Raw genomic sequence first — 15,623 nt, 5'->3', positions numbered from 1 at the left:
TTTGTCCATATTCCTAGAAATGAGAGCTGCTCCATCCAAAGTGGGATGGATGCCATCTCTCCTAACAAGACCAGGTTTCCTCCAGAAGGTTTGCCAATTATCTATGAAGCCCACATCGTTTCTGGGACACCACTCAGACAGCCAGCAATTTAAGGAGAACATGCGGCTAAACATGTCACTCCTGGTCTGATTGGGGAGGGGACCAGAGAAAACTACAGAGTCCGACATTGTTTTGGCAAAGTTGCACACCGATTCAATATTGATTTTAGTGACCTCCGATTGGCGTAACCGGGTGTCATTACTGCCGACGTGAATTATGATTTTACTGAATTTACGTTTACCCTTAGCCAGCAGTTTTAAATTTCCTTCAATGTCGCCTGCTCTGGCCCCTGGAAGACAATTGACTATGGTTGCCGGTGTCTCTAGCTTCACATGTCTGAGAACAGAATCACCAATTACCAGAGTTTGACCCCCAGCGGGTGTGTCACCGAGTGGGGAAAAACGGTTAGACACATGAACGGGTTGGTGGTGTACCTGGGGCTTCTGTTTAGGACTACGCTTCCTCCTCACCGTTACCCAGCCTTTCCCCAGCTGCTTGGGGTCTGCCGGGGAACAGCTAGCGGGGCCTACGCTATCTTCGGCTGCACCAGCTACAGGGGCCTGGCTAGCTAAGGGTGAGTGCAAGGTGCGAAGCCGAGTCTCCAGATCAGTAATCCTGGCCTCCAGAGCTGCAAATATGCTACATTTGTTACAGATATCATTACCGCTAAAGGAGGCCGAGGAGTAACTAAACATCTGACACAATGAGCAAGAAAGTGCAGAAGGGACAGGTGAAGTAGCCATGGTGCTAACGGGTCGGCTACGAGCTAAGCTAGCGAAACAGTACAGAGACAGTGAGTGAATACTTTGGCTATAAATTAGGTAGTGAGTACACAGAAAGTGTGCTTCAGATGAAGCACGTGAAGATTATACTGTGAAAAAAAGAATGTATTTAGAAGTTGTTAATTAAACTGCTAAGCAAATAAGCTACTCAGAAACACCACTGTGTTTGAGCAGGAACAGGAAGTGATACTATACCACAGAGCGAGCGAACACCAAGTGAAAGCTAGAGGGGGCTGCACCGGCGTGCCCGCCGGCTCCGCCGGCAGCCAGCTGTGCCAGAGTGAACCGAGCCGCAGGCACAGAGGCCGGAGGCCCGAGGGCCCCCCGCGCCCCGGAAGAGGCCTGACCGAGCAGCAGGCGCCAGGCCCCGCCAAGTAGCCACCGGGAGTGAGCTGGCACATGACCTGAGCGCCCAGCCCTGGACACCAAGAACCAACAATGCACCGACCCCTGAGGGCATCAGTCACCGGCAGGGAGTGTGGTGAGGGGAGATAGGCCTCCACACTTTGGAGGGCCTTGGAGTTCCCAGAGAGGTGGAGTCTAAGACCCGACCTGACATATAGACACAGACAAACAGGCACACACAGACACAGACATGCATTCCCACCCTCATGCACACATATACAAACACTCAGCACTCACCCAACGTAGGAATAAACGTAAATGGACATGTACACACAATCACACTCCCCAAACATACTCTATACCCCGGGTCCAGGTATCCTCACCCCCAGAGATGGAAACGGCACCCAGACCCAAGAGATGTTACCCTTCCCTCCGGGGTGGAGGCAAGCAGACCGCCCCAGGCTCCGCAGCAGCAGGGAGGCCAATCGGATAGCCAGCATCTCTTCCCAGCCCCCCCGCCCCGATGGCTAGCAGAGAACGGGGGTGTGTTAAGACCCCATACCTCCCTCCTCCCGCTCAAGTGTAGTGTTGCTGCGTGTTGCTCTAAAGTGTATTTAAAACAAGGGAGAGCATGGTGCTGCTGCCAGAGAGCAGCAGGTGTTAGCACGGCCCCTCCCGAGAACCCTCAATGTCTACATGGATTTAAAATTGAGAGGTGGGCACCGGCGCCAGAGGTAGGTTTGAATACACAGACCGTCTACTGGACGCCGTTAACGTGCCCACCCTCAAGGCCCTATATATATATATATGTGTGTGTGTTATGAGAGTGTAAGTAATGTGGATGTCTAAGTTGTGAGATAAAATTGAGGCACAGGTGGCCAGAAGAGGACAGAGGGGGAGGGAATGTCTCCCCTGCACCCTGGTGACACACCCGCACCCCAAAGCCCTACCTGTGTGGGTGGGTGTGGTGGAGCGGGAAGAGGGAGGCAGCCGGGGATGGGGAGGAAAAGAAGGGAGGGGAGGGTGTCCCTCCCTAGGGCCAGCTCCCCCGCTGACCCCAATATGCACCCCCGTCCTCTGGTATCCACCAAGGCAAGGGAGCCCAGGCCCATCCAGACCGGGGCCTACGGCAGCAGCACCGCCAAGCCCCACAGGACCCGGGGCAGCCCACCCCACCCCACCGCAGAGGAAACTGTACCCACCCCAACATTCAATCATCTCCCAGACTCCTGCAAAGATGGAACAACCTCCCTGCCAGTTCAAGAGCCCCCCCGGTTAGGCCGATGCACAAGAGGCCCCCTGCGCCAGGACTGAGCCCCCGTGCACCCACCCGCCCACGACCTTGGCGACACACCGACGAGGACCGAAGCCCCCAAGGCCCAGCCAGAGCCCCAGCACGGAGGCGAAGCACCCCCGAACCCCAAACCCCCACGCCCGCCCCGGATCCACTCAGGGGCAGCCAGGCCACCAGGCCAGTAACCTACGTCCGCCAGCACAGACCATCCTCCAGCCCCGCTGCACGCGGCCACGAGGAGAACAACCTCTGAGAGCGACCAGAGCCACTAACCAGGTTATGAACACAACCCCCGGGTTAAGCCCTCCAGGGATAACGTCTCTAGGAGTCCTCCAGGTGCCCTAAGCCCATCCCAACCTCCACATCAACCACAATAGCCAAGGCGGGACCAAACCACGACCCCCTACCCCCTCTAGGTGATGGAGCCGATCAAAGGAGCCCAGAGGGATTGATCTAATGTGGTGGCAGAGGCTATATCGAGACTAATGTGATCTATTAGATAGTTTCTATATTGGCTAGAATTAAGATTATTTTTATTTTTCCAGTTCATGAGGACCGTTTTCTTGGCGATGCATAGGGCAATAAAAACCATGTGGACTGTATTAATTTCTGTAGTGACATCATCCAAATTTCCCAACAAGCATACTAAAGGGGAGGTTGGAATTTTACATTTCAGACACTTTGATAAGTCCTCACATATCTCGTGCCAAAACTTCTGCACTGGTGGACAGAACCAAAGAGCGTGGATGTAACTGTCTGGTGTATTGCCTTGACAGTGTGAGCAGTAGTTGGCGGATGTAAAGCCCATCTTAAACATTCGATGACCTGTATAGTGCACTCTATGCAGTATTTTGTATTGTATTAATTGCAGATTGGGATTTTTAATCAATTTAAAGGTTTTTAAGCAAATCTGAGACCAGACGTTTTGGTCTAAGCTGACTGATAAATCTGCTTCCCACTTTGCAATAGGAAGGGATATTGATTCATCTATTTTAGAAAGTGTTCTGTATATTTTAGATAATAGTTTGGGGGATTTAAGAGTAAGAAATTGAACCACACTTGGTGGTGTTTGTAATTCAACTTGACTGAGGTTAAATTTCTTTTTTACTATGGATTTAATTTGTTGATATTCTAAAAATCTTTTCTTGTTGATCCCATATTGTGTAACTAGTCTGTCAAATGGAATAAATTCTGTTCCCTCTAATATATGTTCTAAGTATTTAATTCCTTTACAACTCCATTCTGGGAAATTAATCATATTTTTGTTTTGTAATATGTCAGGGTTATTCCAGATAGGTGTACGTTTGCATGGGATTAATGAAGACTCCGTTATTTTTAGAAACTCCCACCATGCTGTCAGAGAAAAGCTGATGTTGATGCTTTTAAAGCATTCATGTCTTTTGATGTTTGAGCTAATAAATGGTAGGTCTGAAATCTCTAGATCATTGCATAGTGCCTGTTCAACATCTAGCCAGGGCTCATCTAAGAGGGTACATTTTAACCATTCTGAGATGAACTGAAGCCTGTTGGCTAAGAAGTATTGGTGAAAATTAGGCAGATCTAATCCTCCTCTATCCTTGGTTCTTTGTAGCGTTTTTAAGCTGATGCGCGGGGGTTTATCTTTCCAAAGGAATTTAGAAATATGTGAATCCAGAGATCTGAACCAATCTTGTGATGGTTTGTTAGGGATCATTAAAAATAAGTAATTTATTTTTGGCAAGATCATCATTTTTATAGTGGCGACCCTTCCCATGAGTGATATGGGTAGAGATTTCCATCTAGTCAGATCGCCTTCTACTTTCTTTAGAAGTGGGATGTGGTTTAATTTAATTAAGTCTGAAAGCTTAGGAGAAACATTAATACCTAAATATTTAATATTTCCAGATTGTAGTGGGGCAGAAGATGAATTATGGAAGGAGCAGTTAATGGGAAGAACTGTAGATTTTGGCCAGTTAATTGAATAATCTGAAACTCTTGAAAACCAGTTTATTAGAGTAATTACCTCAGAGAGGTTGATTTGTGAGTTTTGCAGAAAAAGCAACACATCATCCGCATAGAGACTGATTTTATGTTCTACGTTATTACATTTTATGCCCTTAATTGTTGTAGCCTGTCTAAGTGCTGCTGCTAGAGGTTCGATAAAAATTGCAAAAAGTGAAGGGGAGAGTGGGCATCCCTGTCTGGTGCCCCTCAGGAGACAAAAGCTGGAGGATGTCTGGTCATTTGTTCTGATACGAGCTGTTGGGGAATTGTATAATATTCTTATCCAATTTATGAAAGAGTTTCCAAAACCAAATTTGTGTAAAGTGCGTATTCCCAGGGTTGCTGGGGCGTAATGGGGACCATGAAGCCCGCTGGCTTTCTTTGACTGGGTTTTGTGAGTTGACACACTGGGCACGACAAGACGTAGCGTTTAACTTCAGATGCCATCTTGGGCCAATAAAACCTAGACTGCATTCTCGCTAGTGTCTTAGCAATCCCCAGGTGACCTGCTGTAGGGTGGTCATGATAATAACTGCACAGGGTACCCCGGAGAGCCGTAGGAGCATACAGCTTCAGCTCCTCCTGGGGCCGAAGATTGCGCTTATGTTTCGGGCCACGGTAATAGAGTAGGCCGTCATTGACCACCAAGGACGGTGAAGGACTGGCGTCCGAACCCAGATCGGGGGAACACTCCAGGTCTCGGAGCTTTGGACCTGCACCTGGGTCATCCAACTGCAGCTGCCTTAGTTGTGTTCGGTCCTCTAACAAAAGGGGAGGCTGGGCACGAAGATCCATGCCCCAGATGACAGCATGCTCTGGCAAGATTTCAATAGGAGGACCCTCTGGTGCAGGTAGTGGGTTGCGAGACAGAGCGTCTGGCACCCTGTTGTGCACCCCAGCCTTATGTATGATGGTAAAGTCAAAGTCCTGCAAGCGCAGGGACCACCGCGCCAACCGGCCGGTGGGGTTTGGGCATGACATCAGCCACTTAAGGCTGTTGTGGTCAGTCAAGACCGTCACGTGAAGCCCTTCCACATAGGGACGAAAGTGTTCTAAAGCCCAAATCACAGCCAGACACTCCTTTTCTGGCGTAGAGTATGGTTTCTCTGCCTTGTGAAGAGCTCGACTCGCGTAAGCGACCGCTACTTCCCTACCCTCTGCATCCTTCTGCATTAAGGCCGCCCCCAAGCCCAGGTCACATGCATCCGTATGGATGAAGAAAGGCCGGGAAAAGTCGGGGAGTGACAGGACAGGCGCTGTTGCAATGCTCTGTTTCAGGAAGTCCATGGACTCCTGACACCTGTCATCCCACTGGAAGGTAACATCCTTCCTTGTCAGGGCGTGCAGAGGTTCTGCATGGCGAGCATATTCCTTTATGAATCTGCGGTAGTACCCCGTCAGACCGAGAAACTGCCGCACCTGTTTCATTGAGGACGGAGTTCTGAACTGCATCACAGCCTTGATTTTGTCACTGTCCGGTTTAATGCCATCCGGGGTAACCCGGTAGCCTAGGAAGGTGAGCTCCTTCAGGCAGAACTGGCATTTCTTGAGCTTCAACGAGAGGCCCGCAGACCTAAGTCTCTCAAGGACCTCCCGCAGGTCCGACAAATGCTGTTCGAAGGTAGGGGACACAATCACGATGTCGTCCAGGTATACAGCACATGTCTTGTAAACAAGGCCGCTGAGGACGTTGTGCATCAGCCTCTGAAAGGTGGCTGGTGCGTTGCAGAGTCCGAAAGGGAGCACACGAAACTGAAACAGCCCACAATGGGAAACAAAGGCTGTTTTAGGGCGTGAGTCCCCTGAGACCGGCACCTGCCAGTAATCCCTCGCCAGGTCCAATGTTGAAATGAATCGACCTCTCGCTAGGAAGTCGAGAGACTCATTGACCCGCGGTAATGGGTATGAGTCCTTCTGAGTCACCTGGTTCAGCCCCCTAAAGTCCACACAGAACCGTGGGTCAGCGCCCAACCTGTTAACGATCACGACAGGTGCGGCCCAGGGGCTCATGGACGGTTCAATTATGCCATCTTCCAGCATTTTCTGGATCTGCACTTCAATGAGTTGTTTCTTTGCAGGGGAGGTGCGGTACGGGGGGAGGTTAATAGGCCTCGCATCTCCCGTGTCGATCACATGTTCAGTTAAAGACGTGCGACCCAAATGTCCATCAAACATACTGCTAAATTGTTCAAGGAGGACAACTAATAGTTGTCTCTGACTATCTGTTAGGTTTGCCTCCAGAGCTTTGGTCTCCAGCGAGGGCTCTACCATGTCAAGCGTCATAATGACATTATCATCGCTCAACATATCAACTGAGCAACCCTCCTCTTCATCCGCGCCTGGGCATGGAATGTCGTCCATAACTACGGTTCTTGAGGGGATGTGGATTGTCAAAGAGGCCCTGCTCATAAAGTCCATCCCTAAGAAAAAGGGGGACGACAAGTTGCGGATTACAGCAAACCGGTGGTAAAACCTTTTGTTCAGGAACCCTATGGGCAGCCATGTAACACTCTCCGGGACACAGCGAGCACCGTCTACTAGGCTCACCGGTGGACCCATCCACTGGTGGGTTCTGTTGGGAGACAAGTTGTTCTCCAAAGTGAGTTCAGCCCGCACAGCAGACAGGGATGTCCCCGTATCTAGCGCAGCGTCTACTGCCACTGAGTTGAAGTTAATTTTGGCTTTCAGTGGAGTATTCCAGTGTGCTCCAGACTCTACATCTTCCATGTGCCCCACAATGCCTTGCACAATCTGGTGGGCATCATGCGGGCGAGGCATACTTTGCGAATGGGGGGAGGGCTGCCTCATTGAAATGTCCTCCCCCCCCGGGGGTTTCCCGACTGCTGACTGGCCGCACGAGCTGCCGGCAGTGAATCCAGCCCCTCGGCAGTGAATCCAGCCCCTCAGCATCGACCAGTTCCAGGCCTGGCGGTGGGCCTGGGAGAGGTCGGTGGGAGGTTGCCCTGGGTCTGGTAGCACCTCGTTCTTTTGGGGCAACCCAGGTGCAACTTGGGCACATGCGTGTGGTAAACCCTGGGCAGGAGCATTTAAAACAATGTGGTTCTCTCGCGCTTGCAACACTAGGGGATGAAGTAGGGGTTGAGCGGCTAACTGGCCCTAAGGCTGTGTGGAGCTCGTGCGCGCGAAGCAGTAGGTCCATAATCGATGGGACCGGCGTACCGTACAACGCAACCCGATACTTCTCCAATGAATGTTTACATATGAGCTCGATCTGTTCATGCTCCGGCGGCGGGCATCTTAGCTTATTAAACTCACCGAGCATGTGAGCTACAAACGTTGGGAGGGGCTCCTCCGATGATTGGACGCGATCAAGGATGCCCCGCCAAATGTGCTCTTGGTTATCAGCTGACACAAACACTGATTCAAAAAGTTGGTAAAAATGTGCCCATGTAGTAATGTGAAAGCTGAGGGCCCTAAACCATTTACTGGGTTCTCCCTTGAGGAAGTGAGGGAGCTCACTCAGAACCTGCGAGTCGGTTAGGCGCAGCGACGATCTGTAGCTGTCCACTGATTGGAGCCATTCCTCCGGTGACACTCCACCGTCACCAGCGAACACTGGGGGCTCCAGCTTGGCCTGGTGCAGCGCTCATCATCCTCGATGTATTGCAGAGTTCTGCCGACTGACGCTGGAGAAGCGGAGGGGGCTCTGCATTAATCCCTTTCTGTGTGAATGGTGTGGAGAAAGCCACTGGGTTGGGGGTTCTCTGAGGAGATGTTTGCTCCCCTGGTTCCCCTCTCGCGCCACCATCCAAGTGCTTCAGAAGGCTCTTTTGTAGCTCCAGCGAATCGTGCAAGCAGACTCGCAGTTTCTCCACCTCTTCCTGCAAGCTTTCCACCTTAAGATTGAGGTCATGAGGGGTAGCGGGAGGGATGATGTACTTTGTCAGGCTGGGAGCTTCAGCATCCGAGTCGCAGCCGTCTCCCTCGCTCCCTGTGTCTGGGTGGGACGCCATTTCAAAAGTATGGCCGTAACCACTCTCTCCCACAAAAGTTATGGCAAAGTGAAAGAGCGTTCACACACAGTACCTAAGCGTTAATATCCATCAGACAGAGAGCGTCTGTGCACACTCTGATACTTCGATGCTTCACACAAAACAACATGTCCCTCTGAATGAACACTGAGTCAAAGTCACTGTAGCGTTAGCCTTAGCTTTAGCACCGCCAATGTCGTAACGGTCCAATAGCACTGAGTTAGTGGTCCGACGGACCGTACAGTTACTCACGGAGTACTCTCCCTCGGCAGGCGAGCATGTCAAGCGATGGGTTGGTGGTCTTCCACGCCTGCAAATATCGTTGAAATCGCGGGGAGTCAGCTTCTTCACGGGGTCCTATCGGCTCAGCCAATACAGCCAAACGAAGAGAAAAAAAAAACACGCCACCTCAGCCGAAATGTCGATCGTTGAAAAACATGGGAAATATATCCGAGCCCACCGTCTGTCGGTCCGGATGACGATGAAGATCCAGAGAACAAAGTTCGGGCGCCACTTTGTAACAGCAGTCTGGCGAGGAAGGAGCGGCTAGCAGGTCCAGCAAGTGTGTGGTGTGGGGGTTAGCTGAACAACCCGAAGCCAGTCGGTTAAATCCATTAACAGACCTTTATTCGCCGTCAGCAACATTACACTTTATAATGCCAGGTCCCCTTGGCTGTACTTGTCCGCGCATACATGCGCGGGGATTGGTATCGCCAGCGTCAGCTTGCTACAACAGAAAGGTGTTTTTTGGAGAATGGAACACGAGCAACATGGAATGGCTGCCGCTAACAACACACACCCACTAGGAGACCCCCATAGCTACTACAATAGTTGGGCAACCCCCCCTAGTGGTGCTATAACCCAAAAGGGTTGTTACACACTCTGCCACCTCCAGCTTGTCATCCTGTCAGCAGGTCTCACTTCCACCAGATAAACCTTTCCTTTTCACTCTTACTGCTATTCTTCTGTCACAAATCCTCATGTCAACCTACCCTGCCTGGACTCTCTGCTATCGCTCACTTGTGCGCTGTGCATAACCTACAACGTGGGCTGCACGGCCCTTACAGAAAGGAAGATGTATACAAAAGACTATTTATTTTAAATAAAAGAAAAATGGTGTTATTTTCGTTATTTCTTAAAAATGATAACTGTCTGAAAAGACTTGAGAACACCACGATTTCTAAAAGCATTAGAAATCATGTATAATCAGCAGAGTTGGTCAAATAAAGTCATACTGCAGGTATCTTATACTGTGTGTTATTTTCAGATGTTTGTGTAGATTTGTGTATTATTTGACACACAGCCAGTTAAGCTGTAATCACTCTGCTCCAGGTGAGAGATCCCAAGACCCTGCTGGCTTTGCCTGGTGTGCTGGTCGGAGACATGGGGAAGAAGCTGGGTCAGAACGGACTGGATAATGGGTAGGTGACTGCAAATGCTGCATTTGTAAAATAAGATGGAAAACACAAGCAAATAAAGACATGATGCCCTTGATGTTGTGGAAATATGTTCTCACTGGCTATTGCAGTCAGAGACATAAGTGTTGGTCTGCTGGAATGGTACACAGAGTGTTTCACTACTGAGAGAACATTACAGTTCTCTTCGTGAATCTTTTTAACCACACATTTGACATTTAGACTGTATGACTGTGTCTTAGGGGTGGGCGGTATTATGAATGTTTATATTAATAATTTTATCCAAAGACGTTTCCTCAGGTAGTTCTGGAAATAAAGGAAATCGACTCTTTACAAAGTGGAGAATTTGTAAATAGCGTAAAAAATGCTCCAGAGGAACATTAAACTGCTTCAGGAGCTGCGTGAATGAGGCAACAATTCCATCTACAAAAAGGTCTTTGATATTTCTAAGTCCATTACTTTCCCATTATTTAAAGGCAGAGTCCATCATGGAGGGTGGGAACATGTGATTTGAGCTGATAGGTGCTTTAATTGACATTAAGTGTAACCCCAACCTTTTCCTACATTGCACCCAGATTCTGAGCGAGTCATACAACAAAGGGTTAGTTGTACAGTTCTAATGGCAGCGCTGGACTCAACAAAGCTCATAGGCACGTTTGACTCAATTTGGAGCCAAGCTGGAGTCTCTGTAGTGAAACTACTCATCCAGTACAGCATATTTCAAATATTTGCTTCCCAATAATAAGACTGAAAGTTTGGCCTAGTTCTCTGTATGAAATCTTTATTAATTCGTGGACTTTTGCCGTTCCAAATAAATGCAGAGATATACTTAGTCAGTGTTATAAAATACTTATTGGGTAAGTAGCATGGGATACATTGAAATAAATAAAGGAACTTGGGTTGTATGTTCATTTTGATAGAACTGATGCAGCCAGTTAATGACAGTAGTAAACTGGTCCATCTCTGAAGATCGGTCTCAGTATTCTCAAGCAGCGCGACAACGTTTCTTTCATAAAGTAGCCTTAACCCCCGATAGGTCACATACTCTGATTTAACTTTAAATTGAAAGTTTGAAAATGAAACCTTCTTGGCTACAGAGTTGACACAGAGAAGTTCACTTTTATGCAGGTTCAACTTGTAACCTGAAAGTTTGCCAAAACATTCAAAAATGGCGAGAGCACGGGAAGAGATCATAAAGGCTCTGACATATACAGCAGGAGAACGTCAGCATATAAGAATATTTTGTGCTCCTGGTCAGCTCTGAAGATGCCCTTAATGCAATTGTCAGCTCGCAGTTTAATCACCAATGGATCAATTGATAACGCAAAAAGAAGAAGTTTTTTTCTTTACGCTACGTGTTCTGACCTGTCTCACCAATGTGACATTTGTGCGATGTATGTATGGCTGGAAGAGGTCCAATTTTGCTGCAGGCAACTGCAAGTGAAAAATAAATCATCATCATCATCCTCCTCGATTTCTCAGTTTTATCTGAATGTAGAAGCAGAGGTCATCCAGGTCTTTTTGTCTTTACGACATTGCTGTAGCGTAGCTAATTCTTGTCTTCTGGCTTCATGTAAAGGAAGGTTGGAGATTGGCCTATACTGTAATTAGCTAAGACAGCTGGGTCAAGCGATGGGTTTTAAGTAGTGATTTAACTATTGTCAGCTTGAAGGCTTGTGGTATGTAGCCAATGAATAGGTTGATCAAATTTAACACTTATGCATCAATTAAATGTGGGACTTCTTTGAGCAGTCTTTTAGGAATGGGATCTAAAAGATATGGTCATGTTTTAGAGCAGGTGTGTCCAACGCCAGGCCTCGAGGGTCGGTGTGCTGCAGGTTTTAGATGTCCTTGATCCAACACAGCTGATTTAAATGGCTAAATTACTTCCTCAACTCCTCAACTGAACCCTTGGATTAGTGAAAGTAATTCTTGAAGTTAATTCAATGATCAATTGGACAAAGAGTCTAAATGTCAGTGGTATTGAAAGTAGCTGTGCATAACTAAACCTTTGGACCACTGAGCAGGAAAGTGCAGAAGGGACAGGTGAAGGTGCCATGCTGCTAGTGAGTTGGCTACGAGCTAAGCTAAGCTGGTGAATCCAGCTACAACGTGAATGAATACTGTGAAAAAGCAGGTGATCGAACAAGATAAAACACATGAAGATTAGACTTATAAAAAAATAAGGTGTTAGTTCACAAAAATACCACTATGTGTTGTAAAAGGAACAGTAAGTGATACTCTACTGCAGAGAGCCAATATCAAGTGAGAACGCCTCCCAGGAAGGGAAAGATCAGAGAGCTCTGAGGGCAAAAGTCCAATCATGTTTGTGTGTTTGCCCAGACCTTGTAATAACCAACAAAGCCTATCCACAGATATAACTAAACATCAGCACATAGGGGATAATAAACCATCGATGTGCTTCTGACCAAAGTCATTTAATGCTTCCAGTAAAGAGTAAGACTTTAAAATTACAAAATGTTGTTGTGTCCTTCTGCAACGCACTAATTACTTTAAGTCACCAGGAACTGATAGACATTGGCCTCAGTCTGAACCTGGACTTTACTTCGGATTGGATCCACAGTATCCCACCCGGGATTAGAAGACCATCAGACACTCCACAGCATGTTGTTCTTAAAAAAGTATTTTCAGGGTTTTCCATTAGGTCATGGTACCTGATACCTGGTACTTTATAAGTAACTGTCCGCCCGTGATCCCTGAGGTTGACAAAAAGTATGGCTTTTTGTCAACCTCAGGGATCACGATTGAGCAGCTGGTCGATGTCCACCTTTTTTGTAGCGCTCGTGTCTCATATTAATTACATCGCAGGACGCTCGGACACGTTGCTATGACGACAACAACACACATTAGGTAGAACTGGATTGTGATGAAAAGATGAAAAACCAGTCAATCCGAGCCAGGAGTGTAACAAAGAGTCCAGTAAGTGAAGGGGCGGTGGGCGGTGGTCTCTGTGCTTATGTACTTCAGGAGTGGTGCCATAACAGCATAATTATAGGTCACTGCTCACCGGACTTAGCACTAAATGGAGATGGCCAATAACTGTAGCCATACAGTGTGTACAGTAATCAAACAGAAACAAAGCGACACAGCTCCCACGCAGGGCAACATGATCACAATCTCCCTGCTCCTCATCCCTGCAGAGCTCTTTGTTTGAGTTCAGTGCCTGTCATGTTTGTTTTTATTTTGCTCCTGATTTAAAAATTTCTCTTCTTTTATTAATATTCCAAGCGCCCAGTTTCCTCCTGGGCGCTTGGAGGAAACAAAGCCCTCCAAGCGCCCAGGTCATTAAAACATGACCAGCACCAGCTGCTCTCCTCCATTAGTGCTTTGAGTGCTCAGAACAGTAGAAAAGCGCTATATAAAAACCAGTCCATACGACAGAAGATTCAGTAACATTACAAAAACATCACAAAGTAAGAGAAGAGGGAACAACTGACCACATGTCCATTTTGGATTTTCTTTCTGAAGAGATGCATTGTGGGACTGCTGGTCAGTTTAAAGGGACACAGTACTTTTTATTGAGCAGGTGATGAGAAACATTTAGCGTGAACACAGTAATTTTCAATAAATTTAAATATTTTCTTTGGTTAAATACCATATATTAATATTAGGCATAAATATATAGATTTTTACATATCTTGGCAGATTTGTATCTGTTTTATATTACTAATCTTACTAATCACAGCTTGTGGGAATCACCCAATTCAGTGCCCTGCGCTATATTTTAAATAATAGAATATAATCCGGTGCCACCTGAGGGCCTAAAGATGATGGTCATCCAATATTGGATTGTTAATATAGTGTTAACAAAAGAAAACTGCTCCAGAATCTTTTGTTAACACTTTGTGCTGTAGATGATGATTCACAATTTTATTTTAACAGTATTCAGAAATTGTTCCACCTCTGCCCATCTTTACTTTCTGAGAAAATGTACCACCTCATTTTACAGTCTTTTGTTGCCTCCGTCCCAACTTTTTTTTTCTTTTAAATGTGTTTGTGCCATCTTTCTTGAATTTGGGTTAATTTTTTTTTATGATGATGATGATGATGATGACAACAACAACAATAAATATCTGCCTGCACACCAGAAACAAAGAAACATTAGAATCCACTGAATGGCTCGCTCTTTGATGTGTAACCAATTCTTTTCTGTAACATTTACGTCTTTCTCTCACAACAGGTTTGCGATGTTCCACAATGTGAGAATCCCACGTGAGAACCTGCTGAATAAGACCGGAGATCTGACTCCTGATGGTCGCTACGTGACACCATTTAAGGTCCGTGCAGATTTCCAGTGGCAGCCAAAGAAGGCACTTCAAACTCAACAGCCTGCCTTAGCTTTTTTAGATATAACCTTTAACCATATTCTAGAGAACAATGGGTTTATTTCAGAGATGCTCCTTCTTTAAAGAACTAACTAATTATTTATAAGTTATTGAAATTATAAGTGATTAACAACACATATCAACAGCTTATGGAATAAGCTGGTCAGCACATGCTGGGTATCGTCACTGATTTCTTGAATCGATTCGATTCAGCCCTGACTCTGTCCGTGCCGTTGGGTGACAAAGTCACATCTCACTGATTCTGATGTGTCGGCGGGTCCGCGCTTTGTGTTCACGTCTTTGTGCAGAATCCATGTTTCTGCTCTCATTTATTGTTTTAGCTGGTTGTTGAAATTTTGTGAGGTTTAACCTGAGATTCTGGCGTTTTGGGCAAAATAAATGTATATTTAAAAATCGATTCAGGATTTTAATGAATCGATATCACGTTATCCAAGCCAGAATTGATTTTAATCGATAAATCGATTATCAAAACCCACCCCTATTATGGAAGCCTTCACAAAGATCTCCCTAACAAAGCCGACGTCCTACCCTGCCTGATTTCTGCAATCAGGCTGCAATAATTCTGCCATCAGCAGACTGTGACTCGGTGCTTAAAGGTCGATTCAATTCGAAGCTTCAGGCCGTCTCCTACAGCAGTGTTTCACTGACCTTTATTAATCACCTGAAATGTTTCGAACAAAGCAGCACATATTATTGGCATAAATATTCACGCACGTGTGTATATTTCTGTCAGAGTACTCTGTGCCTGCCCAGCATTTGAATGGCATGTAGTTGCTGGGACTGCGGAATCGAGAAATGAATGAATTCACATTTAAGTTTTGATTTTGTGTAAGAACATTAGCAGTGCAGTTAAATAATCATTTTGTTTTCATATTCAGAAACGCAATTCAGCAATCCTGTGAAGGACCACACGACCATTTTATAAATGACTAATAATAATAATATCTTTGCTATGTTTTTTATCGTGCCTCATCAGTGTTTCTTTTGTGTCTTCCAGGACCCTAAAAAACGTTTTGGGGCATCTCTTAGTCCCTTATCAGGGGGCAGAGTGCATATCACCAGGATGGCTCTTACCAACCTGAAGTTAGCTTTGACAGTGGCTATCCGCTTCTCAGCTGCCAGGAGGCAGTTTGGACCCAAAGACACAGAGGAAATCCCTGTTTTAGAGTACCAGTTACAGGTAATAATATAAGGTAACGTTTAGTGGGTAAAATAAGTTTCACCCAGTTTTCTAACTAAATATATTTGTGAAGGTGTTTTTGACATTTTCCATAAATGTCTATGAATTAAGTTGACATGTGAAACAGGGAAAAGGTGTTGAACACATGAAGGAAGTGAGGTGCCA

At 46.5% G+C, this 15,623-nt stretch overlaps 1 protein-coding gene across 1 annotated transcript in view; it reads left to right on the top strand.

Moving 5' to 3' along the window:
* Positions 1-15,623, top strand: part of LOC146523683 (peroxisomal acyl-coenzyme A oxidase 3-like) — a 34,864-nt gene that overhangs the window by 7,228 nt on the left and 12,013 nt on the right. The window contains exons 2-4 of the mRNA XM_085153993.1: positions 9,829-9,917; positions 14,113-14,209; positions 15,276-15,458. Coding sequence (XP_085010119.1) covers positions 9,829-9,917; positions 14,113-14,209; positions 15,276-15,458 — 369 coding nt within the window. The remainder of the gene's footprint in view (positions 1-9,828; positions 9,918-14,112; positions 14,210-15,275; positions 15,459-15,623) is intronic.

Source organism: Neolamprologus multifasciatus, chromosome 3, assembly GCF_963576455.1.
Source record: "Neolamprologus multifasciatus chromosome 3, fNeoMul1.2, whole genome shotgun sequence".
Lineage (NCBI taxonomy): Eukaryota > Metazoa > Chordata > Actinopteri > Cichliformes > Cichlidae > Neolamprologus > Neolamprologus multifasciatus.
The sequence above is the reverse complement of the archived record's forward strand: the minus strand, read 5'-3'. Positions and strand labels throughout refer to the sequence as shown.